At 36.0% G+C, this 27,402-nt stretch overlaps 1 protein-coding gene and 1 long non-coding RNA gene across 2 annotated transcripts in view; one reads left to right on the forward strand and one right to left on the reverse strand.

The window, feature by feature from the left end:
- Positions 1-27,402, forward strand: part of LOC117781667 — a 48,819-nt gene that overhangs the window by 15,256 nt on the left and 6,161 nt on the right. The window lies entirely within an intron of this gene.
- Positions 6,779-8,993, reverse strand: LOC117781666 (aminoacylase-1). The gene is made up of 7 exons (XM_034618467.1): positions 8,920-8,993; positions 8,656-8,854; positions 8,254-8,598; positions 7,883-8,029; positions 7,533-7,816; positions 7,347-7,480; positions 6,779-7,292 (listed from the first exon to the last, which is right to left on the reverse strand). Exons 2-7 carry the CDS (start codon positions 8,744-8,746, stop codon positions 7,085-7,087), a joined length of 1,209 nt encoding a protein of 402 aa, XP_034474358.1. The 5' UTR covers positions 8,747-8,854; positions 8,920-8,993; the 3' UTR covers positions 6,779-7,084.

A 27,402-nucleotide genomic window follows, 5' to 3' on the forward strand; every position in this document is an offset into this window, starting at 1 on the left:
AGATAAACTGAAAATATCTTATTTTGAAGAAGAAACAAATTGTTTTTCATTTTTTCAAAATAGTTATTCAAAAAATCTTCAAGGATTTCCATATTTTTAATTAAGTTGTGCTTTTATCTGATACGCTTAAGCAAAAAACAAATGCAGGAAAATGCAGTTGAAGTTTTCCGCTTTTCAATGCAGGCACCGTCAAAAAAAAATACATAAAAACTGCCATTAAAAGGCAGACAAGCAAATTAAAACTCCAAGAAACAAAAAAAAAGAAACGAAATACCCCTAAGAATAACAAGCAGAAGCTGTGGAACAACAAAGCAGTTTGAATATAAAGAATCGTTACGGAGTGTATAAAAGTTATAAACTTTGTTTAAAAAACAATTACAAGCTGCAAAGTAACAACAACAACAAAAACAACAGCATAAAGAAAATATTAAAAATATAAAGTTTACAGTCAATAAAAAGCAGCAAAAGGCAATACAAGAAAAATCTTTATGACAAAAGAAAAAAATAATAATAAACAGGGTGGGTAGAGAGGAAGACGGAAAATGTGTGGGAGGAATGCAGCAACAGAGGCACTAAACGGCCACTTAAACGTTAACTTGATTTAGCACCTCGTAACGAACATGGCCAAGAATGGAGCAAAAACAGGAAAAGACTCCAAAAGGGCAGAACTCTTAAAAGGAGCGCATTGTAGGCGCAACGATATAAAAACAGATCAACAGAGGGAATGCAATAAAAGAAGAATATATACCAAAACGGAAATGAAAGAAATGAACCTGATAGCTCCTAAAAGCAAACAATGCCATAAAGTAATCCATATGGGGAAGTTAAATGAGAGATGTGCAATGGATTTGATAATTGCCGGCACATAAACCATGACCGAAACGCATTGTGATTGTTCTACCAGTTACATCAATTTTTATTACTTGCTGTTAACGGTTTTCCCACGGTCTGAACGAAAAGTGAATGTGATAGGCTTTCTTCAACATTGAAATACCATTCAAATAGCATATTATATCAGGTAAAAACTATATGCAACCATTTATAAGCTGAAAAAACTCCTATCATCAATAAATGTCAAACTAAAAAGTATGTTGTTTTATAGTTTATTATTTGAGATGTATTTCATTTGAAGTTATTCCAGACTTAAAAAAGTCTTTATTGCTGGTATGAAAACAGTGCTTTAACTACTCTATATAGAAATGTTTGTGCTTACCATAATTACAATAACTTTATAAATCATTAATTAACTAATTTAAGATCTTGAAATAACTTATCTTTAGGTGCCTAAATCAGAAGAAGATTTCATAAAATGTATTTCTTGAAACTTAACTAATTTTAATATACTCGTATTCAAATAAAGTCATCAATGATTTAAAAAATAACTTCTGATAAATCAAAAAAATATAAATCAAGGAGCAATAAGCACGCTTTTACTTGAGCAAAATTTATAAATTTCATTTGATGTATGAGTGATTAATAAGTATTTCAAAATGACTAAATGAACTAATCTCAAGTATTCTGAGTAATGCTGTCATAACTTTTGGACTACAAGTTTATCTCTTGACTTATGGCAAGTGCAACAGAAAGCGATTAACTAAGGGCAAATAAAAAGCAGCTACCAAAATTAAAAGAGGAAACAAAAATAGAGAAGGTGAAAGCAGTGTGAGACATTCATGGCAATGGCCTGACATGCCACAAGGGCTTCTAAATCGTGGCAGGGGGGAATAAAGGACTTTAGCAAAAGACATAATGTCCTGCGGCCACATTGGGAATGAAAACTTCTTTATAACACACAAAGAGAATGGCCAGTTTCTTTCTCCTCTTTTCGTGTACTTTTATGATCTTTTTTTAAAGTATTATGAAATATTTATTGAGTGTGTACCATTTTGATGCCGAAATATTTAAAAATTCCAAAATTGCGGGATTGCTTTTGTAATAAGATTTAATTAAATTAAACGATTTTAGTTCAAAAATGTTTAAGAGAAAGTCAATATGTTCTTATCTATCTATCCTATTATGTGTGAATTAAGTTTTTTCCGTGGATATAGAAGCCTTTTCAGATTATATCGTATCTGACTATTACAAATTATTTCAAAACAATATTAGGAATATATTTTTTATAACCTTTTGAGGGATATATTATAATATTATAGTTGGTATATTGTTCAACAATAACCAACAAGTCGTGATAACTTATCCGGCTACTCAAGATCGAAAAAAAAATCAAACTAAGGACACTTTCTTTAGATCTATAATCTTTTTAACTCTCTTTTTCAACCTCTGATGACTGTGTATCTTATTATGAATAACTTTCAGAAGAAAATATATAATTATTGATATACCCAAAAAGTTAGAGTGTTTAATTTTCATGTGAGTCGAAAAAATTGCTGTTTCATCTGTTTTCATATAATTTCCCACTGTTGAAGGGGTGGGGGTAGGTGGTCGGCGAAAGTTGCACGAATTGCTTCCAGCTGATGAGTGGTGTGTCAGTCCGAGGAGTCAAAGGCAGCCAAGGGAAGCCAAGGGATAACTGGGCATGGTGCGTCCACAAAGCATTCGGCGCGTGGGAGCTGAAACTATATGAGAGTACGTACATGAAAGTAAATGCATAAAGTGTTCCTCTTTCTCTTTCTCTTTTTTTGTTGTTTTTTTTTTTTTTTTGCTGGCAAGGCAGCAAATTTATCGCCTGGCATAGAGGAAAACCGCAAAGGCAAAAGGCAAAGAATTCATCATCATTGCTCATCATCATGTGGCTGTGGAAGTGGCAAGCTGTCAGTAGGCGTGGCACACAGAGCACATCAGTTCCCAGCGGTGTGATCCGCTGTTTGTTTGATGTGCCCCAAAGCTATGAAAAGAGACAGAGGGGGGAGAGCGTATGAAAGAGGGAAGCAAACAAACTTGCGAACGACCGCAGTCAAAATATGTCCTTTATTATATTTCCTTAACTTTTTTTCTCTTCAGTTTTCTGCTTTTTTGTCTGTGGCAAAGTTAATCCTTGGGCATCAATTTCCCGAAATAATTTGAGCAATATCAAAACTTTTAATACGACCAATGATAATGGGAAGCATCCGACCTCGTCCCATTGCTTGTGCTTGGGGAAAACTTTTTTTATTGCCCTCGCACCGTAATTTCTTTGTCATGAGTTATGGCTGCAAGCAGCGTTCGTGGCGACCTTTAACACCCCCCTCCCTCTCTTTTTCCCATGCCTCCTTGAGGTCAGTTCTGGTCATTATGTTGTTTATTGAGTGCTACACCTGAGCCTGACGCCGCGGGTGTCCTTGCAACCACAAGAGAGACAGAGAGGAGAGTAAATGGTAAAGAAAGAGGGGGGGAGGGAGATAGCCGGAGCCTTTTTCCTTGATGCATTGTGAAGCAAATTGATGCCACACAAAAGCTCTGCATGGCTTCGCCTTTACAAGGCAATTGCTGCCTGCCTTGGTCTTAACCTTTGCAATGCGGTGAAAAGCTTCCAAGCTTAATGGAAAATTTTGAATTAAACAATGCCTTTGTGACTGACAGACTACTGTGCACAAAAGCATCCCATAGAGAAGGAGTATACCATATGAATATTACCTTTAATTGGCCTTTAACTAAGTTAATTTCAACTCTTTACTTAACTACTAAGTATCACATCTCTTTGAATCTATAGGTCGTTACTGTAGCTAAGGATAATAACCATTCAAATTATGAAATTTAAGTGGGAAAACTTACTCCACTATTACTTTTGCCTAATAAAAACATTGTTTATGGCCAGTAAAATCGACTATCTATAGTACTTTAAATGTAATAGTGGAATTGAACTGGTAAACAAGTTGATTACCAAATTTTCTATGGTATTATCGACTTTTCTTAAGTTCCTTTGCCCATGAAAAAACCTTAACTTTCCCACCCTCAGATTAACAAATTAAAAAATAAAAACACTTAAAAATAAGTTGTTTTGAACCTAAAAATTGTGTGTGTATTTCTAAAGACCGACTAGCTAATGAAGAGAAGGTAGAGCTATGAACTTCTTGCCATATTTACAATAGTAGGAACAATTAACCCATAATTACGCATATAGCCCGATTTCATATATCGTAATACGTAATTTACGTTTGTTAATTGGCCTGAATGCATTGGAGCTGCAACGGAAAGAGAACAGTGTTGCCATCTTGTGTGCAATTCGATAAATGTGGGAACAATAATAATCGCATTTGATGCGTTGTTCAGTGTCGCCTCAATATGCAAAAGGAAAGTCGAGAAAGCACACAAACATCGAGAGGCGCTGCAATTAGGCAGCAAGGACAATGGCTGTGCAGCAGGATGTGGCAGCTGGTGATGACGAAATTATGCAACAAAAGTTGCATGCCACAGCAGCAGGATGTGAAGCATCCGTAGCATGCTTTTTTGCCAATTAAACGCATTTGCTAAAAAACAAATTTGCCCCAGCAACGACAGGTTGGTACAAGGACGCCAATGATGAGGTAGACAACAATAAGCGCCAGTCAGGATAACAACAACAACGACCACAACAACATCGAAAGGAATAACAGTCAGGAAGCAGAGGGGAGACAGTCAGGGGGCAACTGGGAGACAGGTGCCGCCAGGTGGCGCAGCAGGTGAAGCGGGTGAACTTGCAACACGTTCAATGACTGCGACTGTTCAACGTTGAAACAAGTTTATCAACGTGTGAAAATTGCAAAGCGCAATATGCAAAAACAAACAAAAACAACAACAGCATCAAAAACAACAGCAATCAGGTTGCATGCCCCTGCCCCTGCACCTGTACCTGTCCTTGCCACTGCCTCTGCGTCTGCTTGGGCGGCAGCGTTATGAGGGCTGCATATGCAAATGCAAATCACGTCATCAATATGCAGTGCACACACACTCTCCTCCTCCCACGACTTGCACCACATGCCACACACATAAAGATACCACAAAAACCAAACCCAAGCCCAACCCCGAAAAATGAAACTAGAAACCCAACAGGGACCCCAACTTCAAGAACATATTGGCATCCGTTTCATATCGAACGTTGCATTTTGACAAAATTATCTATGGGCAAAGTTAAATGTGGTGGCCTGAAAACTTGCTCATGAACAGACTAGAGATTGGAAGAGAGAAACAGAGAAACAGAGAGAGAGAGAGAAAGGTAAAAGTAAGGTGAGTTCAGGTCCTTGATGCTGCCAAATTCCGTGTCCGAAACTTACACGTGTCGGTTGCCTTGTCATTATAAACTTCTAATGGTGGAGAGTAAAAACTTGTGGTTTTTTAATTATTTTGCAACGGTGCTGAGTATTTTTTTAAGTGCTTCACGAGGTTGGCTTGAACACTTGCCCAGAGGAAAAGCAAAACCAATACTATAGGTGGGAAAGATTTAGAATTTTTTAAAAAGTAATTTTCCCTATATTAGACCTCACATATTGGAATAGACTTTGACTTTGTCACTGCATCCTATTTAAGCCCTCAAAACGAACAAAATTATCAGTGTAATTTGGAATTTGCTGAGCCCTTTAATAATATATAATTAGTTAGACTGTGATGTGAAAATTATTTCTAACGGATAACGGTGTTATCGATTATTAGCTCATCATTCGTTTGCCAAACAAATGTTTACATTTTTGAGTTTTGATCTGTTCAACCGATTTTCACTTTAAGCCTTTTCCAACCCATTTTTAATCCACTGATACGTAGCTTTCCTGACATTTTTTTTTTGTTGGGATACGATTTCAACTATTTCGAGTAACCCTCTTAGTCTGTTGGTCACCTCAATTGAGTTGAGGCCTTGTGTTTGTATTTTATCAAAGGCAGTAGATGATGACGACACTTTGCCGGTTGGCATCGATATAAAGTTTCGTTTCGTTTTTTTTTTAGAGTGGGAGGTGCCACTATCTCCATTTGCAAATTCATCATTTCCTCCTTTCCTCGATCTGTTTCCCCTTTCTGCTAGCTCGTCATGCTGTCTGATAACTGGCAGGACGAAAAAAAAGTCACTCACTTAAAAGTTCAGCGGCAGCAACGTTGCAAAGTTTGTTCACTGTCCATGTCCTTGCGGAGCTGCATGTCTGAGTCCTGTGCCTTGGAGCTGGTCAGTTAGTTTCAATTTTAGTTTTTAGCTTTCATTTTGGGCCCCCCTCTTTTACTTGGTCACTCTGTACGCTGATTACATGTGACAACTTAATGAGTTTGCGGCCAAACATGGCTTGTTAAGCAAATAAATTCATTAGCGCTCTAATTGAGTTTTTTTTACTACTCCCCCCTCCACTGACTGGGTCGTAATTGATGAGCTCTCAAGCTGCCAGCTGGCGGCGCTTTATATAATTCCAAAGAACTTAACTATAATTCACATTTCAACCGGTTTGCAGTTTGCATACAACGAATGCAAACATCGGCAAACCGAGTTCAGAATCCACAATTCATTTTAATTTGTCAGTTTGGGCGTCAGCTAATGGGAGTTTAAATTAATTTAAAATTTCACGAAAGCTGAATAAATAACAAGTATTTAGTAGGAGTATGTTGACGAATCTATACCCTGGAGCGCAAACGTTTTAACTTTTTTTCAATAACCATTTTTGTTAGTTAATACATTTGTAGATTTAGAAAGCACATAAAAATGTTTTATTGTCCACTACACGTCTCTCCACATATCTATACTCCTTTTCGACATTAGTGTGTTTACAGGGTATATTAAAATGTTATTATAAATATGTTAAGCTGACAGAGTCCATTGCAAAAATCCATAGGCTTCGTTTTATTGAAGAATTTTACGCAGAAAGTAAATTGTTCGTTAAGTCGTGAGTCATGTTGAAATATGTAATTATTTAATTTATTGACCATCTGATCAGCTGGAATGTCCACAAATTCAATCTGATTTCTTTATAAGATAAATAAAGTAAAGATATATATAACTGAAACGATATCTGCAATCGTTTAATGCAATCATACTCGCCGTGTTTTCGATTAACTTAAGAACAATACAAAACTATATTAAAGTTGTCAGTTACATATAAAATGCTTATCATAAACTGAACACTTTTGTTTTAATAAAATAATTTGAGCTATTATTTCATTTAATCAATTGCATTATATTATTTTCGATGATTTGTCAACTCAGATTAGCCAAATTGCTAATAATTTTCTTATAAATTTGTATACCTTTCAGGTAAATATCTGCATTAATGAACTCATCGTGATCGTGTAACAAGACGGGCGTGTGGTGCAAGGGTGAGAAACCAAATGCCGGAATGCCCTCCCTACGCAGATATCGGCTATCGGTGCCGCCAGTGAAGATCTGTGGTTTAATCTCGAGACATCTGCAAGAGTTCCAAATAGTTGAATAAGGGTTATGCCAACTAATTTCAACTTACAATTCATCTGTGGCTTTCTTGAATGCCACCCAGAAGGGATTAGAATCGTCGAGGGCTGTGGGCTTTACAAACGGATGCTTCTGATCAAATTCAATCTCAACACCGCCGCCTGCTTCCTCGCACCATTTATGCAGCTAAGGTAAAAATATTAAATAAAATTGATTTCGAAGATATTCTGAAACGTACTTGATCCTCGTGTCTCTGAAGATCCACATCCAATGCCAATCGTGTATCGAAACCAGCTGTCAGAAGTGGTGGCACCACATTACTCTGAACTCCACCGTCGAGTCGAGTCAGATTTATGGACGTCACATCGCCAATTGTTAGCTCCGGGTTATTCTTCAAACGATCCACCTGTGTCTGTCTGAGTGCCATCATTTTGTTCAGTATATAGGTAATCTTCTCACCGGCTGTGTTCTCAAGCAACAGCGAGCCATGACCTGCCTGACCCGTTGCCTTAAATGTCATTCCTATAATGAAGATTTGTAGATAAAATTGAGTTTATAACTTGTATGTTTTAGGTTAATTTCACTTACGCCACACGGTGCGCTCGCCATAGTAAACTGGAATCTCTTCTCCGGGTGAGGCCAGACCTTCGTCGAGTCCACATCCCACATTCAGATTGCGAAACTCATCGGTATCGATGAACACACGCATACCACGGCGACCTCCCATTTCCTCATCTATATAAATGATGATAGAAAATTCTTTATATAAAATAATGTTCAGAATGAAATTTCGAGAAAATGTGAAAACACCCAAAAGGATTCATCAATCTACATGATGATAAATCATTTAATTTCACATTAAAATCTCTTCCTAGTAGTTGGAAGATCAAAAGATTGTTGCAGTCCATCGGTACTGAAACTCTTGATATTCAGCTTATACCTATTCACATGAAACATACCCGGCACAAATGATAAGTGTATGGTGCGTTTGAACGTGGTTCCACTTTTTTTTAATGCCCTGATGGCTGCCATATACCAAGAACCGACACACTTCATGTCCTGAGCACCTCGAGCATAGATGTTACCAAGGATATCCATATCAGCGCTAAATGGCGATCGTGTCCAATTCTCAGGGAATACGGGCACCACATCCATATGTGAGTTTAGCAAAATGGAAGGCAATTTGGGATCCTGACCCGTCCAAGTAATAACAAGCACGGGATTTGCTTTATCAAAAGGATAGAAGACAGAAACGGGCAAATCGAGCTCTTTGGCCTGTCGCTTCAGGAAATCCACAGCGGGCTCTGTAAATTTATTCAAGTCTTAGAAAATGAACTCGAAAACAGATATGAATAGCCAACCATAGTTAGGATCTGGATGAACGGTTGGTATGCGGAGGTATTCCCGAAAGTAATTGATTTCCTCATCGTTATCCCACAGCTCATAGCTCATCTTGACAAACTACTCGTACTTGTGCCTCTGTTACGCTCAACAGCTGAAATAACACTGTATGCGATCTGACTTTGACTCTACCGTAGCTCTGTCTCTGCCTCTGATAATCTAAAACAAAATATATACCAAGCGAATGAGCGATAGTCGCTGTGTAAATAGATTGAGTAACTTACTCGTATACTGAGTGCGATTAGTGCATTTTGAACGGATACAAGCAATTTACTTTAATTTACTCGCTCTCTGGTCTGAAACTGTTGATTCAATCTTAGATAATTTACACTCCCAGCTTAAGGTTGCATAATATGCTAACTATTTACATACCGTGAATTTGGTTTAAAACAGCAAGCCAGTCTTAGCTCTGACTGCAAAACTAGTCTGTCTAGTTATTAGAATAGTCATGAAATAAAAATTCAAAAAATAATATTAAACACTTTTGAACCAAAAATTGTAAAAGTACACTACAGACAGTTGCCGATAGAAATAAACGTTGAGTTTATAACGGCGATAACGGCGATATAACAACAAAGCCAATGCAAATATTTTTATTTCTAGCCAAGTAGTCTTGCTGATAACACTCAGCTTTCTACGATGTTGATGGTAGACCAAAAGCAACACGATAAGATTGCCCCCTATATGATCGGGTGGCTGACATTGAATTATGTCACATTATGTCATGAACGGCGTGTTGATATACTGATAATTCCCTGTAAATAATGGTTAGATAAATATTTTTAACTTTTCAATATTATTATTGAGTAAAAATGGTATTTCAATTTTTAAAAAATGTTTGTAATAGATAGAAAAAAATTTTCCCTCTTTACTCTTGTAAATTTCATGTGTATAACCAATAAAAGTAAACAACCAAGATAATTCTGACAAGTGCATACATTTAAATGTAAACAACTTTTTGGGTTTGGTAAAATTATGGATCCGGTTTATGATAGTCTTAAAAGTAATTTGGTTCAAAAGTATACTTTTTAAATATTTGGATATCAAACACATTTACTCCAAGGAAAATTGATTTTAATAAAGTTTTTTTAAAATGGTCCTCGCAAATTTGTGATAAATAATTTGTAATTTATTTAAAATTCCCCAAATAGAAGCCCATAAAAAACGATTTGCAACCAAATCGTTTTGCGGCAGTTCGTTGAACTGATTTGCAGTTGTAAGAAGAAGGGTTTTGGCAAAAGTTTTGCGCCAGTGCCAAAAGCAGAAAATTTATGTAGACTTACTGCAGTTGTTGTTGGTTTTGCCTGTGCGCATCATTAAGCGATAATTATTTGGAGGGCAGTGAAATGAAGGCAGCTTCAAGAACATTTTTGTTTGTTGAGTAAGGTAGGCGGAGACTAGAGGGAGAATGAAAATAAGTTTCAGATTAACGGAAAGTCAAAATTTAAGTTTTGATATAATATAAGTTTGCTATAAGCTCTATCATTTGCTTAATATCTTAACTTGGACATTCCTTTTAAAATGCACATATTTTCAAGCTTTATTTTCAATCAAGAAATATTTTGTTATCTCATCTTCATTAGCATTTTGAGTCAATGCAATGTGGACAGTTACTGCTTAAGTCTCACATGTCTCTCAAATGGTTCCAACAAAAGGTCAAAGGCCAGTTTTGACTTAGGTTGTCCAATTGTCCAGCTGTCCAGTTTTCCCCAATTCTATTGAACTTTTTTTTTAATACTGTGCAAATTAATTCCCTCTTGCCGTTGGACAAATCTTGAATTCATTTCATATAAAGCCAGACAAATGTGAATGGGATCGAAGTCGAAGCCGAATCCAAAGAACTGACCTAAGGTAGCCAAAGCACAAGAGAGTGGAGAGAGTCAAGCAATTGACTTTAGGGCATATTGACAAACTGACAAAACGACAAAGCCACTAACGAAATGAACCAACCGTCTATTTATTTGACAATTTGCAAAAGGCAAGCAAAAAGCGACTAAGACGCAAATAAATATCTTATTTCACAAAAATTCAAAATAAAATGAAATCATTTTCTAAAGAAAAAGGCCAAGCAAACGTTCGGCTTCAGTAACAAAATCCCATAAACACGACATGTCACAACACAACACAGAGCTCAGCCTCTTACTCACCCTCCTATACTCTCTTTCTCTCTCATACTGCCTAATTTAAGGAAATGCCAGGGAAAAAATGAATAACGTTGCAGAAGATGAAGGCGAGTTGGCTTTGAATTACGTCAGAAATAAAAGCCAGAAGCAGAAAATACAAAAATAACATATCCTAAAGTCGGAGAACATTTTCACATATCGAGAAATGTTGTCACTGGCTCTCTTTGGTTCCCGAGTGGATTTCCCCAATGACTTTGTCCTTTTGCATTTGCATTTCAAATTCGATTCGATAGCATTTTGTCCATTTTCTGTGTAAGGAGGAAGAAGTCTACTGTTAATTGGAAAATCACAAAAGCCCCTCTAGCTAATCAGACGGCATTCCAATGCTCTTTTAACCCAACCAATTTCCCCAACTGTGTCCTCTCTTTTAGCCCTGAGTTGTTTCAGCTACTTGACCAACATTTGCTAATTAATTGTCCTACCATATGCCGCAGACTGGGACTAAACATATGTAATTGAGTTACCGTTAATTGAAAGGCCTCATCATCATCATTATCATGCTGCTGATGACGTAGAGCTGGGACAACTTTTGTGCCGCTCGGCATAATAATTACATTCGTTATTTTGGCAACGAAGCAAAACAGAAGCCACACACCAAACCCAATTCCAAAAACCAAAACAACAGCATCGAAAACAAATCAGAAGGAAATAAAATCGATTTCTAAACCTTTTTTCTTTATTTATTCTTCTATTTTTTTTTAATAAAATATTTGTAGAAACCTTTTTTAAGTTTAAGAATTCGGGTAGCTTATTTACTTAAGAGGTGTTTAATATAATTAATTATAAAGAAACATCACTCTAAACTCCATTTTACACTGCCACGAAAAGTCAGATGAATTTCTTGTTTGAATACTACACAACCGAGCACGAACAGTGGTTGAATTTGATGAAATACTCGTACAGTCGAAATATTTGAATATTCTCTGTGATTTTGAAAAAGAAGTCCGTTAACTGCTTTGGGTTGTTTTGGCTTCTTGACATTAAAATGTGGCCTACAAAATATGCAAAGTATAAATGTGTTAAGGCACACGCAGCGCTTTTTGGGGCAAGTTTAGACAACACTCGTTTCCTGACTGCCTTTTTAACTGTGGCTCAGCACATTTGCATAATTATAAGATAAATAACAAAAATTTACAACAATAACAGAGCAGCTGAAGCAATGATGATGCAGTCTCCTGTGACAAGTGCTGCCCCTTGATCCTTCTTCGTCTTCGTCTTCTTCTCCAGCTCGCTTAGTTTTTGTTTTATTTGATTTCTGAATGCCAAGAAAAAAACAACAACAACAAGAACACTTTATGCAAATGTTTGTGGGCTTGTTGAGGGCGTGGCAGCGGTCGCCTTATCTCACAGTTGAAATAATAAACATTTCTGGAAAGAGAGAGAGAGAAAGTGGAGAATGGAGAGTAGAGCGTGTGACAAGCGGATGTCGTGTGTGTGGCACACATATTTCACAAAAGTGCCAAACAGGAAACACAACACGACGACATTTTGTTAAATTTATTACGAAGCAGCCGCCGTGGACAGCATCCGAGTGGTTGGGCCAATTTGTGCAATGCTTTTTTATGCTGTCATCCTCTGGCATCATCCGCCATCGCAGTGTCCTGCCATCCGGCTGTCTGACATCCTGGCCGTCGGCTTAAGTGCCTCTCCGAAATGCAGATTCAAAGTTCGACCTCGAGCTGCATTAATGTTTGACACATTGATTGTCACATTCCCCACAAGTAATTGAGAATGAGTGAGGCAACTAACGTTAATTGTATTTAAATACCCTGTAAACAAAAGTGCATACTACAAATGTGGTAATAGCTGGATGCTAACATTTTGTAAGTTAATTTTCAGTCTGTCTTTAACTAAGCATAGCATTAAGAGCATATACAGATCTGTGAATAGTTCCATTTAGAATAAAAATATTATTATTATATATTTTCAGTCATTCTTTAAACTTTTACAATTATCAAAAATATAAATTTTGAATTTATTTTTTCATATAGATACCAGTTATCAACATAAATGTGTAGAGTATTCTCTAGTTGAGTAATCTCTTTTTTTTCTCATTTAACCTTTCACCTCTCCAAGTTCTCCATACGACATCTTTACCTATATTTCCAAAAAATGTTGAGGCAACGTTACAGTTAAAAATGTTTAATTGCCTTTATAACAACTTGATTGGCAGCCTGGCTGTTCATATTAAATGTATTTCTCATGTTTCATTTGGCCTAATGAAATATTAATATAACAGCTAAAAATATTCTTGGAATTCGATGCTTAATTTTTCAACTTCAACAGCATCAAAAGAGGGAGAGAGATGGAAAGAAGAATGTCTAGAGAAACTGTGGCATGTCTTTCTGTGTGCCAATTGAGGCCAATTGAAAGTTGAGTTGGTCTATTAATTTTTCAATATGTTAATTAGAAGTGACAAATAATCTAAAATGGGTTTTAGGATTGCGGAATATATGAGTAGGTACTGAATGTGATAGAAGAAAATTTTTCAACTTTCTTTAGTTATGTAAGAGATAACAAGAAAATTGTTTTGATATGAAGGAATTTCCGCTTTATTTGCAAGTAATCGTATTAGCAAAACACAATTTACTGCATAATCATATCACTCGCTCACTTGCTCTCTGTGGCAACCATGAATTGATTTCAGATAGCCACGCCCTTTAATTAAACAGAAACATCAGAAACACAAACAAACAACAACAACAAATTAAGCCAACAAAACGCTCAATTAAGTATACGCCGTGTGGACGAATTGTAGGCTCTGTCTCAAGTTGAATGTCGACAATTAAATGCCACGCCTTCGAGTTTTTGCAAAATAAAATTAAAAATAATAAGTGCTGTCCGAGCAAAAGAGGCGACTGCAAAATCAGAGCATTTAATTGAAAGTTGGCGAAGACGAGGAGCACTAGCCGCAATCACTGACAACGCTCCTGTTCAGCGTCGGCTTCAGCTTCAGTTTTCAGCTTCATCCGAGATGTTGGCTCATAAATAAAATATGCCAGAAGAAGAACAAGAGGGAGGGAGAATGTGACAGCGAATGAAACTGTGCCTTAATTCCCTTGTCGTCCTCTGGGTGTTCTCTTGGCTGTCCCTGTCAATCACGCCTTCTCGTTGCTGATTACACGAACGCGGCCATTTAGGGCCCTGCTTGGGTGCGGATGCCTGACATATTAATGAAGTAGCCAAGGCAGCTGGTTAAATAAATGCCAACCATTGCGCGGCAGCATTTTAAATCAATTCGTGAAACAATTAAAACTTGACTTTGGGATCCTTTGCTGCTGACATTGCGCATACGACGTGTGTGACGCACGAGGAAACAGAGGCAAAGTTGGCTTGGCCTCGTTTTGGCTCCGGTTTTAACCCCGTTTGGCACATTTGCCAAATGAGAAAAGTGACGCAAAAGTTTTTCATAAAAAAAAAACACATTTCAGTGCACGTTTTGTGTTTCATGTCAGACTCATTCAAATGCACTCACTTAGCACTCACGGAGCACTCACAACGCACTCAACGTTTGGCTGCTAAAGTTGCCTCTAGTTATACGACTTTTGCTATCCGTCCGTCTGCCTGTCGGTCCTAACTGTCTCTATCATTCTCTCTGTTTATCTGGCTGAGTTTTGCATAATTAATTTTTTAATGTCAATCATACGCACTGTGTGCCATGAAATACATGCGCACTGTTTATCCCATTTTCAATTTGGGCACATAAATCGTTTCTGTCTTCCATCTGCAGACTTGTCCTCTTAGTGTCTCTCTCTCGCTTTCCTTCTCTGTCAACGAAAAGTTACTAAAACTTTATCATGTAATTAAATTTGTAATACACAAATTATTTTTTTTTCTTTTAATGTTTGGCACATAATTTGTTGAAATTGTTGGATAATTGAGACGGCAGCTTGACATCGGATGTGTAAGCCAATTGTTGAACTGAGCTGCAGGCGTGGAGTGGAGTGGTTTAAGGTTGAAACTTTGCTTCAACTATGATTTCCGATTATTCATAATAATCTCACAGCCGCATTATAGTACGAAAAGTGTGAAATACAAAGTTTTAAAGTAGTTAAAAGCTATGGTTTTAATTCTACAGTAAATATTAACGTACATAATTTATTAACAAGTGATTATACTATACAAACAGAAGATTACCTATCCGCCGAATACATCTATCTTGTGTCGACTTAGGATATCAGCTAGTGGTTCAGTGTCCTTCATTGTGTTTTATACTCATATTGTGCTGAAAATGAATCACACTGTCTAACAAAAAAGGTATCCCATTATTATTTAACTGGTGCCAGTAAAATCGGTGTACATTTTTTTATTAATGTTGTGCTTAAATATTATCCCTATTAAAAATGCTATATAAAAAGCTCAGCTGAATAAAAGCTGTATCATTAAGTGTATCCTCTATCCCACAAAAAAACCTCTACACGAGGTAAAAGTCTAGTGACGAAAGCAATTTCTAGCCCCAAAATTTCTGATATCCAATTTTGTGACGAACAAAAATGCAGTTTAATCTAAAAATTTTAAATAAAAATATAAATTAATAAAAAAAAAGCGAAAATTGGCATTGTGCACTGTGAGCAAAAAGGGTGCCAAAATGTAAGCTTAAAAACATAATATCACCTGTAAAATGTTACCTGAATACTTTAGAAAAAAAGGTAAGGTACGCATAAAAGCCCTCAAACATACCTTTCCAATGATGTATAGAACATATCTGTAGCTTCTATGGTTTGGAAACTGTTGGAGTTTCAATTTTAGCGGGATTTAGCGTTTTATCGCTAAACTAGCGGGAAATTGAAAAAGTCGTAAAGCAAACATTTCTAGATTTTCAAAGAGGAATAAATCCCCATCATTACATCTTAGCTTTTTTAGCGCTTTGATACAAACAGACAAACAGACAAACAAAGAAACTAACTTTTCATTTCATTTTGAGAAGTCCACTAAAAATTTCAAATTTATTTATCATTTGAACCAGTTATCGGATTTGGGTCATCTAGGTATCAATCGACGCGTATTTTTGATAAAATTTTAAAAAATAAATAATTTTACCAAACAGCCCCAACGGCTCCACAAGCTGCGATCATACAAATTTTTCCCCTCCCACTTACACCCCCGTATCTCTTGACCCAGGTGAATTAGAAAAAGTTTTAGTAAGCCATTTTGTAAGTTAGGACTAAACCTTTCGATCGGTATATGACTCGATCTGATCGGACAGTCGTGGCAAATTTTCCAACTTAGCTGTATATATAGTTAGTCGCCTTTCGCACCCTTCGTGCTGCTTTCGTCACTAACGCGAACTGCCGTCCGCAGTGATGGTCAAAATTTCCAAAAATTAAACATATTTATTTTATCAAATAGTCAAGCATTCTCTTTTAGCTTATTTCTTGTAATTTTTTTTTGATATCATGAGTCACTTTTCGGATCACAAGTCAAAAGAGTAAGACTGCTCTTTAGAATCTCAACTATTTTATTACACCTGCGGCTTTTAGTATACCTCTGCAAACTGTACAAAGTGTCAGCGCCTTGCAGCAGCTGCACACAAATGGCTGGAAAATTGATTACACATGACACGCCCACACGCCCAAATACAGAACACCTACATACCGACAGTGCTAATGGGCAAAAAAGAAAAACATCTACAAACATCAGACAGAGATGGAGCAGAAAAGTGGAAAGAAAACTTCACAGACATTCTCAGAAAACATGAGATGAAAAATTACAACAAATATTAACAACAACAAGAACAACATGAAGAACAACAATGACAATAGCAAATAGTAATGGCATTGACAATAACAACGCTTACAATAGCTGGCACTATTTGTAAGCACAACAACAATCACAACAACAAGAGAAGAGGGCAAAGATTTTGAGCTCACGAAAAATCCTAGCGAACAATGTGACAAACGATGTGTGAAGCAGTTCACTGTGAGCTCGGGATAGCTGAAAGCGTGAAGTGCTCTCTGAAGTGGCGCACAACGTTAGGGGAAAGAGTGGCTGGGGGAGGGTGTAGCCAAATCTAACCATACAGTTATCACAGGACTTACAAGACGGGCAGATATACACACACACATACACATTACGTATACGCAACTTGCAGAAACTTGGTCATTTTTCATGCCAAACGACAACGACAACGACGATGACTACAAATCGTGACAAATTCTTGATGCGGGTTAAGTTACACATTTCTTTTACCCAATTTCCTTATTTTTCTTATTTTCCATTTCCCGTTTTCTGAGATGTTTCTCTTCTTTGGCTGCCAGAGCCAACTTTTTGGCATTTGGCTTAAAACACATTTTCAAATTTTTGCCGCTTGCATACATTCTAAAAGACTTTCAGCCCACACACACGCACATTCACAACACACATATACCCAGCTTTCTGGCCTTTTGCATTAGGTTGTCAGTTTGGCATTTGCTTATTCAATTCATCTGCCTGGAAAGCCATTAGCATTGCTCAGCCATAAAAATCCAAAAAAGGGATTCTCACGATTCTCATGATTCCTCCGATTTTCCCTCTTCCTGCGCGCTCACAAATCTCTTTGACGACAAATAATAAAACAAACAAATGCGACGCATAAGTAATTCCAAACTGAGCAAAAAGAGAAAATATATATATATGCATATATTTTGAATATTTCCCCCATACATTTTTACTCCATTTTATTTTGTCATCATCATCATCATCGTCGTCTATTTTGCACTTTTTTCCTGTGTTTTGACAATAATTTCAAATACAATATAAAAACTTTGCCACCCACATAAACAAAAACATTGTTTGTTTTTAGTAATATAAATTAAATGTATTACATGATGTCCATGCGTACAGTAACACCTGGCTATGACGACTGTCATTTCGCAATCTAAATGTAATGCTCAAAAGAAATTCAAATATAAACAATGATACTTCATTTAAAATGTTATTATTATTTACTTTCTTAATTATTCTTATTATTACCACTATTTATTAAATTAATAATATTTATTTTTATAATATAATCCATTTAAATAACATGTTCTTTTATTTATTCAACTAATTAAAAGCAATTGAAAGTCATACGTCTACCTCGAGAGAAACGTTTTTTTGCGTGTGGTTTTACTGTAGTTGCCCTTTGGCATGTTACACCTGCACCCCCATTATCAGCTGAGACCATATTCAATGACAGCATTTTTTATGCAATTTATGATCGTTAAGGCGACAAAATATAATAAAAATGAATAATATTCCAAATGCTATGTATGGCAATGTAGAAAGCAACGCGACCAGCAAAAACCGCGTGCCAAACCCACTGTATGTATATTTATATGTGTGTGTGCCACATGCAACACGTGACGGTTCCTGCCACAGGCCACAGAAGCCCCAGCACAGAGACGAGTCGCGAGTCGCAAATTTATGAGCGCCACAAAATAAATCGGCGCGCCAAATGTGCGAAACAATGCATAACTCAAAGACTGACAACAACAACAACCAGAACAACAATAATATTATTATTATTATTATTTTTCATGTTGGCATGCAATCTCCATTAATAGAATTTGCCACAATTATGCGCATAACTGAGGCTTCCCCTTGAGTCGCCACATTCAAATATGACAAACGTGACCATTAAATGGTTAAACAAAAGAATTGGCTTCAATTTGAATAAAAAAAATTACGCAAATAGTACGATAAAATTAATAAAATATAATTAAAATATTATTGGGATTTAATCAACAGTGATAACGACATAATAGACAAATCGATCTTGACGCTTGAATTCATATTATTTCATTACTAATCTGTGCAAACTACGCTGTTGTCGACATTAAATGAAATTAATTAATTGAATTTAATAAAAATCATATTACCTAAATGGCAAAAAAAAATGTAAAACTCAAATTTTATTAAAGCTCATCATAATTACGGCTTACAAAGTAATTGTGTATGTTTCTATAACGATATAACTGTTGCCAATATTTTAAGGATTAGTTAGATGAAGCAGAAAAAATCAGTTTTATAAATTCATGAACAGAAGATTTAAAGCTCATGTTGACCGTAAATCCAATCAATATTGCATGCACTTCAAAAGACTCATCATTTAAGCCATAAGCCAAACATTATCAATGGGATAAAAGTGAATATTATTAACACGATAGGAACACACATGCCAACTTGTGTGTTTGGAAAATATGAGCACCTGTAACAGCAGCAGCGACGGTAAACAATTCAATTAATCAAAGAAAAGCAAGCAAAAGAGAATAAAAGCTATGCTAAAAGCTTAGTTACTCTGCAGAAGAAAGAAAAAGAAATTAAATGAAGCTCGTAGGATTCAATATGCGATAAAAATCAATAATCTTTTTATTTCAAATGTACTATATTGGCGGCTAAAATTTCTTTGAAATATTTATCTTTGAAAAAATTATTATTTGTAACCGCCTTAAGGCAAATACCAATAAGAAATTATCGAAACTTTTCAATACTGTATAGGGTAAACACTTTTAAATACACTTATATAATTCAAGCACAAACAAACAAGCTTAGACATACATATATGCATACTAAATTCTCACTTTTATTTCAATATACATTTCGCACATTATGAGCAAGGAAAGAAGCTCATAAAAAATTCAAAACGCCCTAAGTACCTTCAAAGTAGCAACAATATCAACAACAACGGAAGTGCACACATCAAGGATAGTAGGAACAAGGTTGGGCTTAGTCAACTAAAACAACTTCAGCAGCAAATCTCCAACTCCACTTTTAGCTCGATGTTCAAACTGACCCGACACGCATGTTTATGCGCTTTTTACAGCTGCTCCACGCTTATCTCTGCCCCAACTTTTCCTTTGTGTGTGTGCGAGTGTGTGTGAGTGAGTTTGCCTCTGTATTTGTTTAAAAATGTTTTTTTAAAATAGCTTTTGTGGTCATTTTACTAAATACTTAGGATACAAGCACCAGGCAGCAGGTGAGGGGCAGCAGCTTGTTAAAGGCTGTCCAAAATTTATGGGTCGTCTATCGGAGCATCGGGGACTAACTCAGTCATCACGAAGCTCTGAAGCGGTCACAACTTAGTTCAGCTTCATACCCTATAGCTATTGAAGATGAATAAAAAAGAAAATTGGGACTTTGTGATTTGCAAAAGAAAGAAGTTAACAACGCACTGAACATAAGCAATAAAAAAATTAATGTATAAATTATCTATCAAAAAAATGTTGGTTTATAAACACAGAGTTAACTTTAGTAACTATCATTCATATTTGATCGCAAGGAAATAAGTAGTATAAGATATATTGCAGCTTGGCACAGGGTATCTCTTAGCCAACCATTTTAAACGCCCTTGTCGGTTTTTTGTTAATTTTGTTGATATTTTTAAGCTCGAATTGTTTTCGTTTCGTGAACGCGTGAAATTTTTGGTGTATAAAGGCTATTTTTTGGGTCGCGGCCCTTTCAAAAGTTATTTATGTCCTTTTGACCGTATTCCCATTGCCAAGTCGAAGCGTGACTTTTAAATAGCAAACATTAATTGTACTACAAAGTCAGAACCCTTGAATTTAAATTGCTAAGCACTATAAAAGAACGACAGAAAAAAGTGAAGAAACCAAATAAATTCATTCACAAAAATAAACCATTTTCCGAAATAGTTGTTTAAAGTCAAGACATTCATCAATCATATTTTTTGGGTCACATCACGGATAAAAATCTTGCTTGGGACTTAAAAAAGTCAAAAGCAAATGCAGGAATGGAAAACTGAACCATTTAAACATTAATAGGGGTTGCTAAAAGCCTGGCAAACATGTTTCAAGGATAACTATAAATATACATTTATATATATGTATATATAAGACCAACCGAGTCCGAGTTGTAAATGAATTTATGACTAGAAACAGTTTCATTAAATCTGATAAATTATTTGACGCGATTAAAATAAATTCTGTCAGGGGATTTTTCTTTTCCTTTCAAAGAGCTATCAGCTTTTAAGTGCTAAACAAGCACATGTCATAATGAAAACTTAAATATAAACTCTCCCAAATTCACATCCTTGCCAAAAGAATTGAAAACTTTGAGAATATATTGAATGGCGTTCCAGTAAATGAAATGGCGGCCACAGGAAACGGAAATTTCATTGCAGAGTTGTTCATGAAATTCGCAACACGCTAAGAAATTGGCCATTGGTAAGAAGTTGGCTAAAAATGTATTCGACAACCCTCACACCACCTGCCAAAAGATAAAACGCACTTTACAGTTCGAGAAAAGCACTTCGAATAAGAACGAGGGATGGAGAGTAGAATTCGCATGCGATGTTTTTCTTTTATTATATTTGAGCTTTAACGCACAGCTACAATATAAATTAAAATGGCGAGCAATTTGCGAAGAGCAACAGAGACAGTAAATGTCTCTTAGTCTTTCTCTTTCTCTCGCTTTCGCGTTCTGTCTCTATGTCTTGCACTTAGCCCTCTGGCAGCTGTCATATGGAATTTTGGGTAGTGAATACAGGCGTATTTATGTATGTATGTATGTATGTGCTACACACACAAACGCACAAACACACACACACAGAGATACAGTTAGGTGGGCCTACGACACAGTCGTCAGGGAGAGCAGGATGTTGAAACAGATTCGACTCTTAATAATTTCCGCACTCGAGTTGATCGAAATCATAAAATTTTATGAGCATGCCAAGAGCGCGTAAGTGCCAGCTGCGAGTGTATTGGTATGCTCTGCCAAAATGGCTGCCAGACAGACACAATGAGCCAGTGCCAGCAAAAGGCAACAATGCGACAGGCAGACAAACCGACAGACAGACACATCAGTCCAGGACTCTTTCCACTACAAAAGTAAAAAACCTTTTTTAAAGCCACAGGGCAAGTGAGCATAAAGTTTGCCTTTTTTACTTTTTTACACTCTGCGTAACTCGAAATAAATGATAGATACAGAGAGAGTGCGAGCGACTGAGAGAGGAGGAGAGAGATAGCACAGGTGTATGAGAGAGAGGGTATGAATAATGGAGCTTATTTCATATCAGCCAAAACTAAAGTTGACTTTTTCTGGCATTGATTGAACGCTTTGCTATGCAGAGAAAGCCAAGGGGTGAGCAAAATATTGCGAGAAAGGGAGAAAGACAATTAATATATTACGGGTAGAGATTTTTACTCAAATTTTACTGGACATTTATTCATTTATTTCATTCTTTTAATATCCATCCCTATGCTCAATTCAGACTTTCAATAATTCGCTTGGCGCTTGTTGGCTTTTCATTTGATTTCCTTTCTTGGTATTCTATTCCTTAGCTTCTCTCTTTTCATTTTTCCCATCCCATTTATATATTGTTTGCAAAAGTATAAAGTCATTCAGTCTCATTTCATGCAATTTCTGCGCTTTCATTTTCCATCATTTTATTTTTTAAACTTTCTTTTTCTACAATTGGCTATTTCGTCAATTTATGCCAGCTCTGACATGACCCAGTGATATAATTTCCACACCATCGCCCTTCTTGAATAATGCACTTGGGAAATTATTTATTATTATTATTATTATTGCCAGCCCTGAAGATTTTTGGAGTTCACTTACATGATTTTTATTATATTTGCAGATTAGTACATATCTAAAATTTTATAATCTTATAATATAATATATATTATTATTAACAATAGAAACTCTTCATGTTTATCAATATTTATATGTTATAATCTTCATGTAATTGGATATTATAATTTTGTCTATTATTATACATGTTACTAACTTGTTAATAATTCAATTTCAAGTGGCACATTATTTTTTGACCCTCCCACTTATTGGGTGCGATGATGGTTCATAATTTCCGTTGGCGGAGATTGTGGTGCATTGTGCCAAGAAACGAGTAGCTGAAACAAAAGAAAAATGAGATCGCATTAAGTTGTTCAGCAAATAAAACAATTTAATTGGTATTCTTATGGAGGGCATTGCTCATACGCCGCGTTGCCCATCCATGGCCACTCAATTAGCCAAGCAGGGAAAGCCTTTGAGCTTGGCAAGTCTCCGACTAATTGCGAGTATGTTGGCCGTGCAACCGTGCTGCACCCAGAACCCGGTTTGTCGGAGGCGTCTCTGCCTTTTACTTGGTCTTGGCCTTGGTCGAGTGGAAGGGCTACAAGTTTTTGCCATTTTCTTACATGTATTGCGCCCCAAGGCGACATGCTAGCTTGTCTGCATGTTAACAGCCCGCGCGAGTTGAAGCAAATAAATCCAAAGCCAAAAGGAGCAACAGACAACGGCCACAAGAAGAAATATACAATAAAATAAAAGAAATGGGAGAACGGGGAGAAAAAAGGAAAGAAAACAAAAGCCTGCACCGTTATGTTTATTATGCCAAGCATGCGAGTTAATTCCTTGCATTGTTATTGTTCTTGTTGTTGCTCCTGCTCCTGCCTCTGACAGGCAACAGTAAAGGGCTCCTTTCTGTCTGTCTCCCTCTCTAACCCTTATCTTTCATCAACTTCGCTCATTACTTTTATTTCAGTCGCGTGCATGTTACACAAAAATCTTTGATCAAGATATTGAGCAAGGGAAGAGGCGAGCTTCATCTAAAAATGAAGCTTGAGATGCGCTGGGAATAAGAAAAGTAGACCGAGGAAGAGCGAGACGGAGAGACGGGGAAGTGTGAACCAGTTGAGCAAATTTGAGTAGATAAACTTCATAGATAAATGATTGGATAAAGTAGCTAACCTGGTTAAATGTGAGCTGAACGTGCTAAAGGAAGCGCAAACCAAAGTGAGATTCTGAATGCAGTCCGCTTAAAGGACACTGATACTGTAATCATAAAATAATATAATATACAAAAAGTGGTGTCTTATGAATTAATTTAGATAATTAAATGACCAAATTTAACTCAAAGCAAGCACATATTTTAAACTAAGCAATATTTTATTTAATCAATTAAGTTAAGCAGCAAGAGAAATATAAAGTAATTTTGCCAAATAAGATGATGATGAACCCAATAGCTTGACAAGTGTTATAGCAATAAAAAAAATTTATAATATAAACATGATATATGATAATAACTCTACATTATGGCTAAATGTTATCACATCAAGATGAAACACTAATATTCTGACGGACAATACCGAAATGCTCAATAGATTGGTAATGCATTAAATATAAGCAATGCACAGCTCTAATGGCATTTTAATCATCGCATGGGAACTCCTTCAAAGTTTTCGGTAAACATTTTCACAGTAATAACCACAAATCACTGGGCAGGGCGTGAAACTTAACTAGAACTGCTCGGCAGGATAAACGCATTGCTGTAAAGTACCCCAAGAACATTAAATGGTAACGGGCACATCATTAACCCCAACATCAAGAGCTAAGAATCCTCAAGAGGTAACCCAGGGAGGGAATCTCATTAGTTTGCACGGCCAAAAGTCGACTTATCGACACGGCCTAGAACCAAATTTGGGCTAACTGATACATTTAATTTTATTTATAACTCACGCATGATCTCGCCTACAACAACAATGGCAACAGGCAACTGGTAACTGGCAACTGGCAACTGTTAGCTTGGAGTCCTTGCCACAATCAAGCGTAATACGAGCATAAATATTAATGCAGTGCCGCTTTTGAGGCAACAAAGAAAACGAGCGAACGACGCACCTGAGCGCAAACTTATTGGCTTATTAAAGTCTAATGCCGTTTTTTGTCTTAGTGTGAGTCTGTGTGTGTGAGTGTGAGTGTGAGTGTAATAATGGACTCAACCTGCCCCTCTTACTGCTGCCCTAATTGTCTGACTGTGTCACCTTATCGAGTGGCAAGGTGATAGACAGAGTCACCAAGTTCAATGTTGCATATTAATGCTACAACTTTCGATTTTTTACCCTCACACCAACGTGCATTTCTTATGCGAGATATCTGTTTTTGTAGCCATTTAATATCAATGTGGATTATTACATGACGCTCTGAAATATCCAAGTTTGTTATCAGCAAATGGTCAAACTGCTTAAGCCCTGGCCAATATGGGGCATTAAGTGAGCTTTGATGAATGCTCATGAATAAGCAAACGTGGCAACTTGGCCAACTTGCAACCATTTACTTTGAAAAGTATGTTGAAGGCTATGACAACTTGTATATAGACTTGTGATGCTGTTTATCCATCTGCTGCAGGAAGAAATAAGCTCGAGAGTGTATTTAAACTAGCGTTATCAATTATAGACCTCGTTGTGTCTATAGATTTCAAGGATTATAAAAATATGTTTATTTATTAAGCAAATTGATTCAGTGCTAGAAAAAGTTGTTTTAGTAAAAATATTTATTGTAGATGGAGTCAAACTTCACGGTCTCAGAGACAATAAAATAACTAGATATTAGATGAACAATTTTATTTCAACTCACCCTTTATTAAATTCTAATTCTAATGAATTTCAAAATTAAAAACATATCTTTAAAATGTCCTTGAAATTTAAAAAATAATTCACAGGGTATTTCACAGTCCAGTCAATCACATCTCATTCAATTGTTATCGCCATTCTCGTTTATGATGCCGAAAAATCAAGTCAATAACATTGAACAAAGCTCCGAACACGCACAAAAAAAAAGTAAATAAATAAGAAGAAGAAAAGAGAAAAACGGTGGAAAAAATGAAGGAAAAAGTTTTCAACTCAATTTTCTCGGGCATTTTGTTTAGTATTTTTTTTTTTTTTTTTTGCATTTTTAAATATTTATGCTACTATGATGTGCCTCAATTTATGAATTTGCCAAAGTATTTAGTCAATAGCTTAAAAAACAAAAAGTTGGCAATTTTCGGCAAGAGCTAGGTCTTCTTCTTCTGCTGCTGCTTCTGCTGCATATTTCATGTTCTCATCTTCCCGGAACATAACAGCTCTAAAGTTTTGCTGGGCCTCTTATCGATGTAGGCATGACCATATTCATGAGAATGAGTATGAGAAGGTCTTGAATTTATGTTAAAAGTTTTTGCTTAATGTGCACAACTGCAGGGTAGTGAAATCTTAATGGAACCAATTTTAGCCCCAGCACTTGAATTTTGTGGCAGAAACTTTTAGTCAGAACTGTTGCCAATTTATAAAAAGTGACATTCGACTCTTAAATTTAATTTAATGCCTATAAATATATATATATATATATATATATATATATATATATATATATATATATATATATAAATTATGTATAGGCATTAAATTAAATTATATATATATATATTATATATATAAATATTTATCCATTGTTCAATATATATATATGTGATTGCAAAAAAATACTGATTTTACTTTAACCACAAGCATTGAGGATTAAATTCATTTAAATTAATTTAATTTAAAATATTTGGCTTTCACTCCAACTATTTGCATATGCATTGACTTTAATTTTTTTGTAAACTTCACTGCATTTAAACAAATAAAAGGTATGACTTTCAGCTCTAACGTCAACATCATATAAGGGGAAAAAAAAATTACAACTGAACAATTGGAATTTGTTTATTTTAACGAATCATTAAATTAAATAAAATGTGTAGCATGATTTTAAGCATAAAATTTTGTTGAAATTCAAACAAATTTTTGCTTGCAATGTAAAAAAAAATCGAAGCCAGCTCAAAGGGAACTTCAATTAAATTAATGATGGCTTTGATGTTGACATAAGCAAGCGCAAACAAATGCGTTGGCTTATAAAAAACGAAAGAAAAATAACGAAGAAAAACACGAAAAGCAAATGTTTAAAATGTGTGGCTAAAGTGGAAAATTGGAGCAAATGCTGGGCTGCCATTTGGGCTGCACAAATTCCATTACCCAAAACGCCGCGAGGCAGTGACCATTCTAAGCTGAAATTATTTGGATGACACACCAAAAACACACACACGTATATATATATATACATATATTTCTTATTACATATTGTAGTGTCCTGCAGCGAATGCACTGAGGCTAGTCCATTGTTCTAATGCCCAGCTCTGCTTTTTGTCAGCCTTTTTATACTCTACGTTAATAATTCTAGAGAGTATCGTCTCTGCTTACTAAATAGACATACATCAAATTTAGCGAATTATATTTCATACTTTCTAATAGTCATCTATATGATCCGAAATTTACCAAATATCGGCTTTGGAATCAGCTGGCTGTTTAATTGACTGCTTTGACATACTAATATTAATTTCTACATTTTCTACATTGTAAATGGCAAATTAACCTTAAATAATTATAAACTAAACACTTTATCTTTTTAGAAATTCACATTAAAATCTATATGTAAATATGGATATAATACCCTTAAGCTTTATAAAGGGTATCCTGAAGTCAGAAACTTGTTTATGGAGCACAGTATTCTTTGTTTTATTATTGCTGTTGCTGTTCCACTCGAGAAGCAGCAATTTCCGCTCCAAATACTCGCACTCGTCTGCCTCGATGCCGAGGGAAATTATTAAAAGCGAAAACGGGTGCGCTATTATTTTTGACACTGATAAATTTACAGCACAGAGACCTTGGAGCTCTAACCTCCTGTACTCGACTAGCACTTGCATCTGTTTTTCTAACTGTGCCAATGGGCCTCGGCCACGCCCCCGCCGCC

The sequence above is a fragment of the Drosophila innubila genome (assembly GCF_004354385.1).
Source record: "Drosophila innubila isolate TH190305 chromosome 2L unlocalized genomic scaffold, UK_Dinn_1.0 4_B_2L, whole genome shotgun sequence".
NCBI classification, from domain to species: Eukaryota; Metazoa; Arthropoda; class Insecta; order Diptera; family Drosophilidae; genus Drosophila; species Drosophila innubila.